Genomic DNA, 16,129 nt, shown 5'->3' on the forward strand with positions numbered 1-16,129 from the left:
ATGGTTGGAAAATCCCCAGCACGGAGTGTTTACGCTGCCAGTGTTTTCACCTCTGTCTCCAGGCAATGGACGTAAACCCTTCCTTCTTCCCTCAACCAGGATCAAACAGAGCTCCAGCAAGGAGAGCATCTGTCAGCCCATCAGGCTTCACATCCATGGGCAGAGCTCTGATCCCAAATAAAACCCAACCTGTGCTCCAGAAAAAGACGAGCAGCCCTTTAGTTGGAATTCTCTATATATAGCTTTGTAGAATTAGTGGCCTTTGCAGCAGTAAGAGCAATTTTTAGAACAAAACATCACATATCTACTTATATGTGGATCTTTTCCTATTATTTATTTTATTCCAGCCATCCTCAGGGACGGCTCCTGTAACCAGTTTAGCAGCAGCAAAATCATTATTCAACAATCTGACAGCAGAAAAAAAGAATAGCACAGCTGGCGACCTCCCCCCTGTGACCCATGAGAGTGGAACAGAAATACAGCACAGCCCAGTTAGCTGAATGTTCTCCCACTCTTTATCCAAATTCCACGATTCCTTCCACTGCATTTGCTGCAGAGGTAAAAGCACTGTGAGCTTGGGATGAACAAAAGGAAATGGCTCTGGCACTCTGTAGATTCATTCTTGTCCAAACGGATGAAGGTTTTCATCCAGAGGATTCCAAAATAGCAGAATTAATTTTTTTTTCTGCAATGACGGAGTCCCTGACTTTAGTGTTGGAGATGTGAACACCAACAAAACCAACAGTGTCAGCTGGGGATAGCTTTTCTGCCAGTGAAACAGAGACATGGTTCTCTCTGCCCAGAAAATCTGAATGTTCTAAGGATTCTCAGAAAAGAGTGCAACAAACCCCAGGGGCACTTTCCAGCTACCTCCAACTCTCCTCCTCTGTGTGTTTAACATTTGACAACCATCTTTACAGTCCAGAGATGCTGTAACACTCCACATGCCACAAATCTGAGCTAAAAAAAAAAAAAAAAAATTACGGCAAAAGAAGAAGCAAGAAAACCCCCCCTCGCACTCAGATTTAGTAACAGTTCAGTTCCGCCCCCAAGACAGCCACAGCCACATCTTTACATCTTTCTGAGCCTTTGTCTCGTTGTGTCTGGCCCCAGGTTTGTGGATTTTTGTGCTGCAGAAGCAGATGTGAGGTTGCAAAGTACAAGTTATCTTTTAAAACGTTTTTTTCTTCCCTCGTTTTAATTTTTGCTTTAGTCCCAGAGCGAGAAATGAAATTTCTTGAACACAGCAAAACCCCAAAGTGAGAGCCAGCCCCAGGAAGAGCCCAGCTGCAAACTCCACCAGCTCCACCCTTCAGCCCCAGCCCTGGGCAGTTGCTGGGACTTACAGAAAGCATCTGCTCTTTGTCGGGGCCCTGGGGCTGTCACATATCAAAGGCTCCCTCTGCGAGCTCCAGAGGCAATGGAAAATATGTTCAGTTGCAAGCGGGGTCACAGGGAGATGGAGAGAGAAGGAATCAGCTCATGGATACAGCTCCTTGTGCTGGCTCCAGCTTCAGAGCAGCCTTTGGAAAACAGGGGGGGAAAATAAACCCAAATGTGCAAAGCATCTGAAGAACAGGAAAGGTTTAACTCCACCTCTTCTCCTGGGGAAAATAGGGAATTGGGAGCCACACAAAGCAGACATGGAGTTTCTTTTAGGAAAATTGCAGAGAGAAGCTGGGAGAGAGCTCTGTGAGGTGGAGAGAGCTCAGAGCCTTGTACAGAGAGCACAGAGAGAAAGGACTAGGCAAAGTGTGCTGGGGTAAAGGAGGAGTTTGTATGCCCGAGGTTCATGTCTCACCCTGCCAGGAGCCAGGGAACTCTGAGCAAAGCACATCCAGAGGGTCTGAACAGCCCTGAAGCATGTGGGAAGCACTGGGAGCTGCTGGTGTCTGTTCATGCCAGGGCTGAGCCTCCAGAGTCTCTGTGCTGCAGACAGGGGTAGGAAACTGCAGCTGTTCCTCCACTGCCATTTGTGAGAGGTCTTTTGTTTAGGCAGAGCCCTGCAAAACCTCTCCCTCTGCACAGGAAGGGGTTCTCATGCAGCAGGATTGACCTGGCAGAGGGAGAAGGGACAGGACAGCTCATCTGTTGAGAAGTTCTTGTGTAAATGACTGAAGAGTTTTCTGACTAAACATTATCATCTGTAAAGAGGGGACCCCCAAATCCTGTGGGGCCTGCTACCCATCATCCTGCATCCATGAGACTGCTGGGCTGGGGTGTGACTGGGAAGCTCTGGGGATGCCAAAGCTCTGCTTCACAGCAGAACATTTTTGATGCAGACCAAAAAAATAAACGAGCTCTGCCAAGCTTAAAAAGAGAAGCAGGCTCAAGGGATGGCTGAAGAGGAAGGTGATGCTGAAAGCTGTCAGTGCCCACAGCTTCCCCAAACTACAAACAAGGTCATTGAATTAAGATTTCAGACAGGGATGGAAGATCTGATCCTGCATTTCTTCAGAATCTTCAAGTGTCCCTGCCACAGCGAAGCACCAAGCACAGAGATAGATTTATCATGTGCCAGATGAGCCTTCCGTGCAATATAAGCACCTTGCCAAATCTTGGGAACACTTAGGACAAAGCCATAGATGGAAAAAGCAGCTGAAGGCTTCACAAAGCAAGAAAACAACAGAAGCTGGAGCAAGAAAAGTTCAGTTCCCATTCAGAGTCCCAGTGCAGTGAGGTTGGAGGGGGAATTGCCCAGCAGGGTGGGAAGAACCCACTGAAGTGCAGGGAATAAGTTTTAAAACAAATTTTTGCTGCCTGTCACATGCATGCAGTGAGGATTAAGATAATGGTCTCCAAAAGAGAAACCTCCAAGCCTCACTCTCAGAGTGGAATTGAGACAGAGATCTCAGGTTGCATAGTTTATCTCACTGAAGGAAAGGTGCTGCCAGCCCCTGTGGTCTGCAGCTTTCCTGAGATTCTCACCAACCTTTCCCTGGACTGGAAGGTGCATCCAGTGCAGCATCAGCTGCTCCATGCTCAGATGTGGCTGCACAAACTGACATCAGGCCATGAGAAACCAGAGTTAACTCCCCCTGCAGTAATCAGGAGTCTGATAAGAACTTACAGTCCACACTGATAAAACCTTCTCTCCCTTTCTGTGAAAGGCAAAAGCTCTAAAAAGATATCAAAAAAATGAATATTTTCAATTAATACTTGATGCATTGTTTACAGAAATTTAACATGTCATTACTATTATATCGAATGAAAAGTGAGACAGCTCATTTTTATCTCTTTTCCTGCAGACTTTACAGCAGGCTGCCCCTCCTGCCTGAAGCAGGGTGCAAGTCCCAAAAAGTAACAACAGACATTTTTCTGCAGACATTTGCAGCAAGACAGGAAGCAGAAACCACACAAAAAGTGTTGACCCATCAGTCTCTCAGGGGCCACGAGGAGGATTCTGCTGCTGTTTATTACAGAGACAAAGCAACCCATGAAAAACAGACAGTCCCAGAAATCCACCACACAAAGTTTCAGGTCCAGGAAATCCACATCACTTCCTGGGCTTTTAAGCAAATGTGCAAAGAGTTTCATTTAAAAGTGTGAGATGGGGATCCTGATGTGGATTAACCACAGAGCACTGCAGGTGAGTGTTTGTCCACTCACATCTCACACCAGCACAGAAGACAACTCCACCCTCAGCAGCTTTTAGGACTCTACAACACTCTTTATTCCAAAGCACTTCAGTGCAGTCCCTTGTGACAGAAGAATAGGCTGGGCCATCCTCAGCCAGGTCATTCCATGAGCATTATCCACGAGCATTATCCCTGCACAGCTCAGAGAGCTCTGCCTTCCCCACTGCCCCAGGAGCTTGCTCCCACCACTGCATCTTTAGGCATAGCAATAAGAAAGTGTCAGGCAGAGAAAGTCGAGTAAAAACAGTTTCTTCAGAGGAAAATAATCATTGAAGTGCATGACAATACTGAAAGCCACAGGCTGAACCACAGTCCTGCATGAAATGCACTTTACAATGCCTTCAGTTCTTCCAGCTGCTGGAGGAAGAACTCTTCCTCTGAAGATGGAGGTGAGGCTGCAGTTCAGAAAAGCTGTCAAAGCTCTCTGGTTTGTCTCTGCAGAGGCACCATCTCTGTGGCTGCTGGCTGGGGCTGCAGCAGGGACTGCTCCTCTGGGGCAGCTGCTCGGGCTGGTTTCTGTGCTGGCCTTTTCCAGGACCTGGGCTCTGCAGCAGGGGACACAAGAACAGCCCTTCATCAGCAGGAAGCTGACAAAGGGATCCAGCTTTAGAAGGGGGAAGGCTCAGGGAACGCCCAACACACACCACAGAATGTTTTAAGCACTGCAGCCTCCCCAGTCCTGGAGAACTGGCACCCAGCAGGAATCTACACTAAAGGTTGTGTCCAAATCCAATGGAGCTTCTCCCCAGGCTCTGCCAGGCTCAACAAGATTTTTCTAACAGAGTAAAAGCTCTGTTTCCCATAGAGTTCCTTCTCACTTCTACCAAGGGAAGCAAACAAAGATCTCAGGCAGAATTTCACAATGTTCCCAGAGTTAATGCCCAAATTCAGGCTCTAAAAGCCCTGTGATTTTAACATGTGCATGATGACCAGGACTAAATTTCAGCTTTCCTAGGAAAATCATCACACATTTGGGCTACTGAGCTAGAAATAAGAGCAGCCCTTGCTTTCCCTCAGCAGCATTTCCTACCCAGAGCTAAATAGGAATGGCATCTCCTTCATCCTCAGTGTGTTCCCAAACTCTGGCCAGGTCCAGACCTACACTGAACCTTTATTTTCTCAGCTCACTAGTGATGCTGCTGTGGGGAAGCAATTTCAAGTTGGCCTCCCTGAAATTCTCTTGCCAAAGACATAACAGCATGCCAAGAGCAGTTTGCTGAGCAGGAAGCTAAAAAAAACCACTGCAGACCTTTCTTCACGATTTAATTTACCTTCTGGATTTATTTCTGAATCACTGGTGTTTCCAGGTTCTTCCTTCAGAACTCCCACATCCTTTGCCCAATCTGTCCATTTAATTTCCTCTACTCTGGAGAGACAAAATGCAACAAGACACTGATGCCTGGAATGCAGCATCTCCAGCCAGATCTCACTGTCCTGCAGCCTCCCAGCCCAGCTCAGACTGCCAACACCACCCTGATGGTTTGGCTGTAGCAGCAGCACCTTACAGGGCTTTTTTGTTATTTTTTTTTTTTTAGCAAAGATCTTCTGTAATCAAAGCTCCATGAGGTAAAATATCTTCTCTCCCTGCATATTTGTCCACTGGTCTCTTTGACTTCAAATTCTCCAGCTCTCCAGGGAATGTTCTTAATACAAAGGTGACAATGCTGGAGGATCAATTAACTCTCAAACCTCCAGCCTGGTAATCACAAACAAATCACCCAGGAATGTGTGGTTGAGTGAGTGCTGGAATTCCCTGTGGTGGTCCAGGGCTCCCAGGCTGTGACCCCACTACAAGGCTGAAGTGTGAGGGGGGAATGATGCATCTGTCTTACCTGAAACACCACCTCTCATCTTTCTTATTGAGCCCCACTGACATGAAGCAGCCAGATCTCCTCTTCCCACCCTGGCGCCACAGCCAGGCCTTCTCTATTTCTAGAATAGCAATTGCCCTCTGGAAGAACAAAACCCACGTCAGACAGAAACCAGGGCACAGCCAGAGCCCACCCCAGCCTTTCCATTCAGTCTTCCCCACTCAGATCTCTGGAACTGGAAAATCTCTGTGGAACCCAGCCCCAGAATGCTCCTCAAGTACTGCCTGGAGCTCCCCAAGCATCATGCAGAGAGCTGTAAAAGCACCTGAAAATGCACTCCCAGGGTGACAACTTCCTGTAAAAAGCACATTAATAGCTGTGCTTAGGGCAGACAGGCACTGCCACCTTTGACTCCATGAGAGCCCAGCAGAGCTTTGGGCCTCACCTGCAGCTTCCAGACACTCTTGCTGTAGCCAGAAATATCCGTGACAGTCTCGCTCATGAGGGCAATCAGCATGTTGAGCAGCAGGATGTAGGTGAGGATCACAAACAGCAGCAGCAGCAGCATCACAAAATATCTGAACCTGGCGTGCTCCTGGAAATCCAAGTCCCCCATGCCAATGGTGATCTTGAAGAGCTCCAGGGAGACACTGAGCAGCCCCCCGTACATGGCGTGGCTCCCCGAGCTCTCCAGGTGAGCCAGGGACTTGTTCTGAGACACCGAGGGGGCATCACCCATCAGTGTCACCAGAGCTGTGGGGAAAACACCGTTTGAGTGCTCAGGAAAGTGCTTGGTGCAGCTCAGCCCACACACAGCTCAGAGAGGGCTCACCTGCAGCAAAGCCAAACAGGAAGATCATATAAACCAAGAGGAAACGCAGCAGGTCTCTCATGATGGTCTGAAACACAAACCAGGGGAAGTGCTGTGCTTTATCTCACATGAAGTCACCAGGATGACCTCACACATCATAAACCAGCCCTCAGCAACACTGACAGCAAGGTTTCCACCTTTTATCCAGGTTAAAAACCCACTAATATATGTTAAATTAATTCCACAGGTAAATGGTATCGTTGGCAGCTTAATCTGACAGTGCTATGAACTTCTTTGTTGCTCTGTTAGTATGAATAGATCTTTGAAACAAATAAATACCCTCTTGGCTCCCCACTATGGCTGTTCCCAAATTGTTTCAACCCACACATCCCTCTCCTTCCCATCTCCATTGGCTTTACACAAGCGGTGACCAGAATTCTTCCCTGGCACCTCGTTTCACCTCAGCTTTGCCCTTCCAGTCCCAGGTTCCTCTGTAGATCTGGAAACACTTCTCAGGCCAAGCTGAGCAGCTGCAGGGAGCCCAGCCTGGTCTGCAGTGCTGGTTTGGAGTTGGTTTATGGCACACAGGTGCCAGCTGCTGCCACCTGGGATGTTCAGTGGCACCAAAGGAGGGATTTGCTGCAGCTGCAGTTGAAGACACTGACCTAACCTCTTCCTGCAAAACCTGTGCTTCCACAGGACATCAATTCCAGCTCCTCACAGCCCAAAACCTTTCCCTGCAGAGGTTTCCCCCAGCACTGACCTTCTGGATCATGACACTGTAGATGCCGGTGCGCTGGAAGCCCCGGGTGTAGTAGAGGGTGTTCACCCACCCCAGGAGCAGGGAGAACACCATCACTGCCACGTAGTTCTCTGAGCTGGCCCCATACAGCACTGCTGAGAGCAGCAAGGAGAATGCCTGGATGAAGCTGGAGGGAAAACAAGACGAAGTGACAGTGACTCACCTCACCAAATAGGCCCCTTGCAGATCTGCTTTGCAATAAAATAAAATAAAACATGTTTGAGCACAGACTCCACATCCAGCAAAGCCCACTACAACAAAGGACAAGAGGCAGCAGAAGTGGAAGGAGAGTGGCAGAGGATCTGTTTTTGCTGCTCTCCAGCTCTGTGGCAATGTTAGGGCAGCTGAGCTGCACACCCAGAGCACCAATTCCAAGGTGTGGTTGTGCCAAACCCCCAGGACATACATCAGGATCTCGATGCAGCTGTCAGAGCACATGGTCTTCAGGGACTGGCGTCTCCTCCGCAGGTACAGGCTCTGGGGGAGGAAAATCAGCTCATCATTCATCAGAACCAGGCCATGTGACAGAGGGAGCCCTGCCCTGCCCTGCCCAGGGGAAAGCTTTGCTCCATGTGCTTCTCCTTTCATCTTCGAGATCCCCAATTTCATCCCTCCCGGATGAAAAAAGGCCTTATTGTTAAAGGGCAAGGATAACCCAGGGCTGAATCATGGCTCAGCCCAATGTATTTATTAACAGTCTGCATTAAATGCCAGGGATGCATTTTAGTATCACAAATCACAGAAGTCTCTCAGAATTATTTGCTGTTGTGGGATTGTGATCCCTCTTGCCCAGCAACCTGGCTCGTGCTGCCCTGTCACTGCCAGGTCACACTGAGTGTCTCAGAGCTGGATTCCCTCCTGCACATCCTGATGTCAGAGAACAGATCCTGCTGCCCCATGCCAGTGATTGTTTCCTTTTTTTTCCCCCCTGTCTTACCATGAAACCAGACAAGAAATCCCCCTACCTGAGCAAAGATCAGATAAATGCCTCCTAACAAGATAATGATCAGGCCAGAGACCCACAGGAAGCCTCCAGCTGTGAACTCCACTGGAAAGGAAGGCTGCAAGACAAAACCAGAAACACCCAAAGCAATGAAGATAGGCAGAGACCGTGATGACAGCCACCCACTTTTAAACTCTGCTCCATCCACCCAGGCCTTCCAGATAAAAAGACTGGACCTACCTTTACCCTCAAGGGCTGATAGTATGCAATGGCTGTAAAGATGATCATGAATGACAAGTAGGAGACAAAGCTGAAGTAGAATCTCTTGGAAGCAAACGTTTCCCATTTTTGCTGAAGGAGTTTGTTCAGGGGCTCCAAAACCACCATCTTGTATCGATTCTGTGGGGAAACAGGCAACCAAAATTCACCTGTGTGCCAGCAGGAATTCACCAGAGCATTGTCTTTTTAAGGGTTGGAGATACCTGGCTTCAACTGGGGAGTCGTTAAGGGGCTATTCAGTCAGGCCTTTTAGTGTGAACGATGATAGATATTGCATAGAAGTCACTTCATCAAAGTATTTATACAAACAGAGGCTTAAGACAACAAAAGGATCAAAATTTCTCTCAAATTATGGATGGTCAGAGCCATGCCAAGCAGCCTCGGACTAACAAAATCTGCAAACGTTCCCACTGATCTTTTCTCTTTTTTCAGAGAAATAATCACCTAAAAGCCCACATTAACTTGAAAAGTAATAATTACACAGCGATGCTATGAAAAAGGACAGAAAAAAAAGCAGAGTTGGAGCTGTGGTGAGAGCCTCACTGGGGTGTCACTGCTGTAGGCCAGGATCTCCAGCACTGAGTTCTCCTCGAAGCTGTCCAGGGAGGACAGGTCGTAGAGGGACACGTGGATGGGGCCGTAGGTCCACTCGGTGAACTTGCGGGACAGGTGCCGGTACACGGGGTCCTTGATCTCCCTCTGGATGATGTGCCTGAAGATCTGACACAAACAGGACAATGTTCCTGTGCTGAAGGACACGGCGCACCCAAAGCAGCTCCCCACGCAGCACAGCTGGATTGGTGCCTCTGCAAACAGCTGGATCTGGATAAAAGCAGGCAGGCACATCTGGCTTCCCCAGGAGTGGAAGCGGTTTCAGTCCAGGGAGCAGGGACAGGACAGGGACAGCAGCAGCCAGGTGAGCTCTGCAGGACAACTGAGTGGCCTGGAGGTGCCCTGCTTTATGGTCACTGTGGCACTGCCCCTGGCAGCAGCATCACCACAGGCTGGGTGAAGATGCTCCAACCCCAAAACCCACTGGACACCAAGGGTACAAATTTCACCATCCCTGCTCCTCAGCACCCCCAGGGCTCCCTTCTGGCTGTCCCTACCTCCACTTTGCCTGTCTTGGCAGCAAGCTGCAGGGGATTTAACCCATCATAATTCACAATCTCCTCCAGTTTGCACGTGGGGTCGAGCTTCACGCCCGCCTTCAGGATCTCCACATAGGTCGTGCTCACAAACTTGGTGTTCTCCTCAGTGTCATCTGCAATCATCACCAGGGCGTGGAGGATGGTGTTGCCCTGGGTGTCCTGCTCCTGCAGCCTGGCTTTCTGGTGGGGGTTGTTTAAAAGATAATCCACCACATCCAGCTGGTTGGTGCAGGCAGCCAAGGAGAGGGGGAGTTCACCTGAAGAGATCAGGATGCAGAATTTGGAGGGGAAGCAAAAAGGGGTGAGAAAGAACTAAGGAAAGGGGGGAAAAAATTCTAGAAGAATATGTTCAGCTTACAGTTTAATCACTGAAACACAGAACAGCTTTTTCCTCAGTGTCTCTAGATTCTGAAGGGGTCTTACAATAAACAATTATCTCAAATCTGAACTAGCCAAATATTGGTGTTTGTCTGAAGCCACTCAGGATTAAACACAGAAACACAAAGATGATAGAAATGCACAGTGAGTACCCCAGATATTAAAGGATTCTGCCATTTAAATAAGTCAAGATTAAAGGGCACTGTAGATGGCAACAAAGGGGCAAACCCATCTAGAATTAGTGGCATCGCATACAGTAAGGCAACAAAAACCCCAAAGGAACACGTTCCACAGCGACTCACCAAAATAAAAGTAAACTCCTTCTTTCTTCTTCCTGAAGAATTCACCGTGGGCTCTGGCATGGACATCAGCTCCATTCTCCACCAGCAGTTTCACCATTTCAAGGCTCCTTTTCTCGATGGCAATGTGCAGGGCAGTCTGGCCTGAGGACAGAGCAAACCCTGTCACTCTGTGCCACTGCTAGGGGGACAGGATGGAATGTCACCAGTGATGGCTTCATGTTCTGCACAGCCCCAGGTCTGGGCAGGGCTGGCTGGCAGCTGAGGGCTTCCAAAAAGCCTCAAAACCATCAGAAATTCAACACCAGGGCAGGCAATTTCCCCTGCCTGGCACTGAGACCCCAAGCAGCCATGAGAGGATTGAGAGAACCACGCTGTTGTTCAAAGCACAGCCAAACAGCAGAACTCACTTAACAACAACAGACCACTTCTTTTCCATCCTTACAAGTGCTTCTTATATTTTCCCAAGCAAATAATCTCATTTCTTGGGTTATTAAGCATGTATCATTTATTTTACAGACTAAGGAGGGTAAAACTCAAGGCTGAAGAAGATGCAGGACCAGAATCAGAAATAAAAGATGTGTGTGGCTGCACCAGAACCTTGGGGCTGCAGTGCTGCAGGAGCTCCAGTTCACCTCTTGTTCCTTTTTCCTGCTCATCTCACAGAATCCTTCCTTACCTCTGTAGAAACAGTCAGAGCAGGACACGTTTACAAGTGGCCTGGGGTTCTGTGTCTTTTGGTCTATTTCCAGCAAGACTGGGATTGTGTCATTCTTCCCATTTTTTAGGTTCAGCAAGGCTTTCATTAAGCAGGTCTTCCCAGTCTTTGCATCTGGCAGGAAGAGAGGATTGAATGGGTTGTGAGTGTGCTTTGCACACAGCTGTAGTGCTTGGTTCACAGCTTAACTCTGTAGGATCAAATATAATCCTCATTTTTAAGGGTTTTATCGGTATTTTCAGTAGTCCTAAGGCAAAATCTTACATTCATTTAATTAATGGTATTCTCCACCTTCGGGTGAATATAAGGAAAATAAAAGAGGGCTGGAGAAAGCAAAGAACCACGAGCATGTTCCCCTGCTAACCCTGTGAGTAACAAACAATCCCAGGAGCAGGGATCTACCTGTGTACTCGGAATTGGTGAGGAATTTGGAGTTCCTCCTTAAGTACTCCAGCAAACCCTCCAGTGCCTCGGGGCTGCCCCTGACCACAGCGCTGAACAGCCGGTCCCTGTCAAAGCGATTCGGGTCCTTCTGGCTGCGGGACAAATGCAAAGTGTTAGGAAGCACTGGAGAGTGGAAGTTCTGGAGAGCAGGGACAAACAAGAGAGTGCCACGAGTTCTAGTGGGATAGAGGAAGGAAGGAGGGAGACAGAGGAGAGTTTGTTGGCGGAGGAGGGGGGGGGGGGGAACAAAACACACTAAAGTGTTTTATTTTTGAGTCAAGGGAAAAATAGAGACAGTTATTTCCCAGAATTCTCCTGAGTGGCTGCTCTTTCCATCAGTTGGAGCTGTTCCCAGATCCAGGCTGATGTGCAGCCCTGGCAGGAACCCAGAGCACAGAGAGGAGCTCAAGAGAGCTGCAGGAGCAGAGTCAGACCCATCCCGTGGTGGGAGCTCTCCCAGGCTGGTTCTCAGCCCTGGCAGGGGCAGCTCAGCTGTACAGAACACCCGGAGTGGCTGCCTGGGCTCAGCTCACACCCACCCAAAACATCCCCAGCACACCCCACACACGTGGGCACCTCCAGAGCAGCACAGCCCTAACACATCCCCTTTTTGCTTTTAATTACCTCCCACCACACGCCTGTAGTATTGATACGCTGCCATTTTTAGTGCAGATTTGGGAAAATCCACTAGATCCCAGCAGCCAGGATCAGTGTGGATCACAACCCAAATTGGTCAAATACCCAAAAATTACTCACTTGCTGACGAGTCCTGGCCGATAGTTCAGATTAACCTTGATTTTAGGGGCAAAGTCACTGCTCTCCTTCTGATATGGTGTCTCCAAGGGTTGTGGCTCTCCTTTCCTTCCATGTCCTGACCTTTCTTCCTTTTTACTCAGAGCAGGTTTATCTTCCTGGATGCTGTCATCTGTTTCTAGCAATCCTATGAACCTGTTCCTCTGAGCTGGGCCTGGCTGCCCATTTGTGAACTTATCCATTGCCAGGAGAGATGGTCCTGCAGGTCTACAGAGATGTTCTCTGTTGGGGCACTAAACCTGCAAGGGATTAGGAGAATTAACACAATTTCCTCACAAACCCCAAAAGCATTTGGTGTGACACAAAGGAAGTTCCCAGGATGACCACAGGTCCCTTGAGAGGGAAATTTGGTAAAACCCTGCACATGGGGAGTATCTGAATAAAGGATGAAGATCCTAAATGGGGTTCCAGTAGAGGAGAAGTTTAGAAGAATGTTCATGAAGCACAGGCAACTTGTCTGCAGCACATGTGAGCCCCCTGTGTGAGATGACCTCACCTGTTGGCAGCAGCACAGGTTGCTGACATAAAAGGGAAGGAAAGTGGCTCTTCAGGAGTCTGTGATTGCTGTTCTTGCCTCAGTGCAGCCAGCACAGGCACAGCCTGGTCACCAAGTGGCCAAAAAATAAAGGTTCACTGAGGGCTTTCTTTCGAACAGTGATAGGTTTGCCCATGGTCCCTGCTGGGAAGCTTTGAGCTGTTCAGACAGGGAAAACACCTGCACAAATTAGCATTTCATCCTGAGGCAAAATGAGCGGAATCTCCCCAACACTTGGAGCTGCTGGCTATCCAAGTGAGCACAGAATTTGAGCTCCCAGCTCCAAGGCAAGCACAGCTTCCTGCCCTGCAGATACTCACAGCCCTGGGAGCCTGCACAGAGCACAGCTCCAGCCACCAGACCTGCTGCCCACAGAGCATCAGCACCAGCACAGCTCCCAGCCAGCCCCCTCCCCTCTCATCTGAGGCTTCCTGAACTCTGTTTGGACTCTTTGGAGACATCTTTCCATGTCTACCTGGGTACATCTCATACCACACCCAAGGCACACTGCCTGAGGTCAGGCTGCAGATTCACACGGTTTGTGAGGCAGCAATTAAACATCCACAATTACCAACCTGCAGCAGAGCTTTGGTCAAGAACTCCTTCTCATTCCCATGCACTCCCTCCAAATGGTTAACAGGTTTTCTCTGAAGAGAAATCTCCCGTGCTGGGACTACAGCCAGACTCCATAGCCTGCACCAGCAAAGAGGTAAATGGACACAGCATAAGCATTTTGGCTTAGGTTAGGGTGAGAAGAAACACAGGTCTGGGCAGAAAACGGCCACAAAATATCTTTATGCTGCTCACAGCCAGAAATCCAAGGGCTCATTTTGAGACAAACTGTTATGATAATTCAGGCACTCCGTTTAGTCTGCACTCTAGTGACAAACATTCCTCTGCACACACCCTTTAATCCCATTTAAGACTCGCTTCCCTCCCCAAAACACTTACTGGTTCATTTGCCGAATCCTTTAGAAGGATATTTGCACTTCCATAACAGGTTGCTTGTGCTTTTCTGTCTTCCTCTCCCCAAAATCATTTCTCAGCTGCAGTTTCCATCTCTCCACAGCACTCAAAAGAGTTATTTATTGTCAGTCTTGCACAGACAGAGCGTCTGGGTTAAAAGCAAGAGCAAAATGCTCCTATAAAAAAGGACCCTCTGATGTGTCCACCCACTTTGTGCATCCCTGGGAAGCACAGGGAGCACTCTCTGCTTGCCAGCTCAACTCGCACCTCTCAAGAACTGAGTTATTCCTCCCTGAGACCTCACCAAGCCGTTCCGAGCAGCTCAGCACCAAGCCCTGCTGTCACAAGAGCACAGCACTTACCACAAGTTGCTGCAAGCTCCACCCAAGAACTGATCTGACAAGGAGCCCCAGCGGATCCTTCAGAGGGGAAATAACCTCCCAGCAGAAACCAAGCACCAAGAAGTGTTAATTGGCATGAAGGCAGACCCAAAATGAGTTCCATCCATGGGTGAGCAGCCCTGCAGAGAAGCCCATGCTCATTCCAGCAGCCTGTCCATGGCACAGTGTGGAACTCCTGGCTGCCGGTGCTCCATGAGAGAATCCAAGCTGCCTGCGAGAAGGAACAACCCCAGATCTCTGGGATTGACTCAACTGTAGCTGTGGCTTTTTGCAAAGTGAAGGGGGGCTTGCACAGGAAATGACTGGCTAGATTTCTCAGTAAAGGCGAGAGCCAATGAGTGCGGTGCTCTTATATGGGAAAGCTGGCTGCCTGCTGCAAATTCAGATTGCTTAACCCCTGCCTGCACACGGGGAGGCAGCGCCTCGTGCCTTCCACCCCCAGCCCCATGGGGCTGCCACAGGGCTCCCCAAAGCCAGCCCAGGACAGGCGGCAGTGCCCGGGAGCAGCTGAGGCCAGGCTCGGAGTGGGAAGGCAGCTCTGCACAGCCCCAGTGACACAAACCAAGTGACCCCACAAAGTGCAGCACCAGCTGCTCCTCATGGGCGCAGAGCAGCCCCAGTCCCAAATTCCCAGGCCACTTCATCTGGTTACTTCATCTGCTCTAGTTGCGAGCTAGAAGAGATCTGCCTGTGTTTTCTCCAAAGGAGAAAAGTTTGGGAGAGACTTCTCCTGTGAGCAGGGATGTGCCCCCACCCCACAACTGACTGCCCTTGGGCCCACACACCCCAAAACTGCTTCACTTTTGCCTCACAAAACAGGACCCCTGGAAACAAAGGACATCAGCCCACAGCACGTATTCCAGCTCTCCCTCTCCCAAAGGCCAGAGGAGGCACTGGGATCCTTCCCTGCAGCACCAGTGCAGGGTGGCAGCCAGCACTCCCTGCCTCAGCAGCCTTTCCCCAAGGAATGCTGCTCCAGCAGCTCCCACCTGAACTCCTGATGCTTTACAAAGCCATTGATGTGACCCAGAGCTCAGCTAGGAGATCTTATTAATGAACAAACTGGTGAAAAGCTCTTCCAATCAACACCTCGATAGCGTGGGCACGGTCCAGGAGAAATCCCAAAAGTAGGTGAACCCACACTTGGTGGGTTTTTTGGCCCAAAAACACAGAGAAGGGAGGGGTGACACAGCATGACACACTGAATTCTGGCTGTGCCTTCCTTCTTCCAAACCTACCCCAAGCCAAAGGAGAGCCTAGAGCAATCCTCATCCCACAGGACTGCAGGATGCTGTGACACTTCCTTGGAATGTGGTCCTCACCCACAGGAACTTTCCCAGATGGCTTCAGCTTGGAGTCAGCTGCAGGCTGTGAGAAGACCTCCCTACAAATACACCAGTTAAATGGCACGGTGCCTTTTCCCTCCTCGTGGTTTTGCAGGAGATTACAAGCTTATTTCTCTAGATTCCTGTGTTTTAAAATGAAGCTGGTCCAGGGATTATTCAAAGCTGCTTTTTCTTTCCATGATAGTTTCTTAATGATTTATTAAGACCCATAGAACAGCCTATAAAGAAGAGATAAATGCAAGATGAGATCTAATCTCTCCAATCCCTCCCTCATGCCAGCCTTGCGCTGACCTAGCTCAGTTTGTTTTAGCTGTGTTACACTTCATTTACTGTGATATCAACAGAGCTTCAGGCCCAGGAGTTCAGCCCAAACTTTTGGTATTAAATCCTCTTGGGCTTCTTCTCCAGCTTTCCTGGGAGGCATCCCACCACTCCAGCCAAGGAATGAAAGCAGCCCTCAGGAGTGCATCATAACAGAGCCATCCCTGCACATCTGCTTTTAACAGCCTGCAGGAGGGAGGGGAATGTGCAGCTTGCTGGGAAAGGAATCGCTGCCAGCTGAGAGGTCACCACAGCCAAACAGAGCAGGGAGAAGAAAAGCAGCAATTTAATCTCACCTGCCCAACGGCCTGAATTTTCCTCTTGATTTTTGAGGCTTTTATGAAGGAATCTCACAATCGCTCATTTTGCTCATGAAACGTGTCTGAGTTTCTCCTGACAGGAGGGGCACGTCCTGTGGAAATCCGGGAAGAGAGAAGTCAAACTGCCAAGTGAAATTTCAAGTGTTTTTCATT

At 49.1% G+C, this 16,129-nt stretch overlaps 1 protein-coding gene across 3 annotated transcripts; it reads right to left on the bottom strand.

Annotated features, from left to right (window-relative positions):
• Positions 1-893: 893 nt before the first annotated feature.
• Positions 894-14,208, bottom strand: LOC134052728 (transient receptor potential cation channel subfamily V member 2-like). 3 transcript variants are annotated; one of them, XM_062507359.1, is made up of 18 exons: positions 13,951-14,208; positions 13,198-13,315; positions 12,031-12,326; positions 11,233-11,366; positions 10,792-10,944; positions 10,116-10,256; positions 9,394-9,692; positions 8,828-9,004; positions 8,246-8,404; positions 8,028-8,123; positions 7,469-7,539; positions 7,024-7,189; positions 6,282-6,348; positions 5,895-6,202; positions 5,471-5,589; positions 4,910-5,004; positions 1,347-4,183; positions 894-960 (listed from the first exon to the last, which is right to left on the bottom strand). In XM_062507359.1, exons 3-17 carry the CDS (start codon positions 12,267-12,269, stop codon positions 4,053-4,055), a joined length of 2,355 nt encoding a protein of 784 aa, XP_062363343.1. In that variant the 5' UTR covers positions 12,270-12,326; positions 13,198-13,315; positions 13,951-14,208; the 3' UTR covers positions 894-960; positions 1,347-4,052. The 3 variants fall into 3 exon arrangements, with proteins under 3 accessions (XP_062363343.1, XP_062363342.1, XP_062363344.1); XM_062507358.1 differs by lacking the exon at positions 13,951-14,208 and adding an exon at positions 13,574-13,916; XM_062507360.1 differs by lacking the exons at positions 894-960; positions 13,951-14,208 and adding an exon at positions 13,574-13,916 and having other exon boundaries at positions 4,061-4,225.
• Between the last annotated feature and the right edge of the window lie 1,921 nt (positions 14,209-16,129).

Source organism: Cinclus cinclus, chromosome 22 (assembly GCF_963662255.1).
Source record: "Cinclus cinclus chromosome 22, bCinCin1.1, whole genome shotgun sequence".
NCBI lineage: Eukaryota > Metazoa > Chordata > Aves > Passeriformes > Cinclidae > Cinclus > Cinclus cinclus.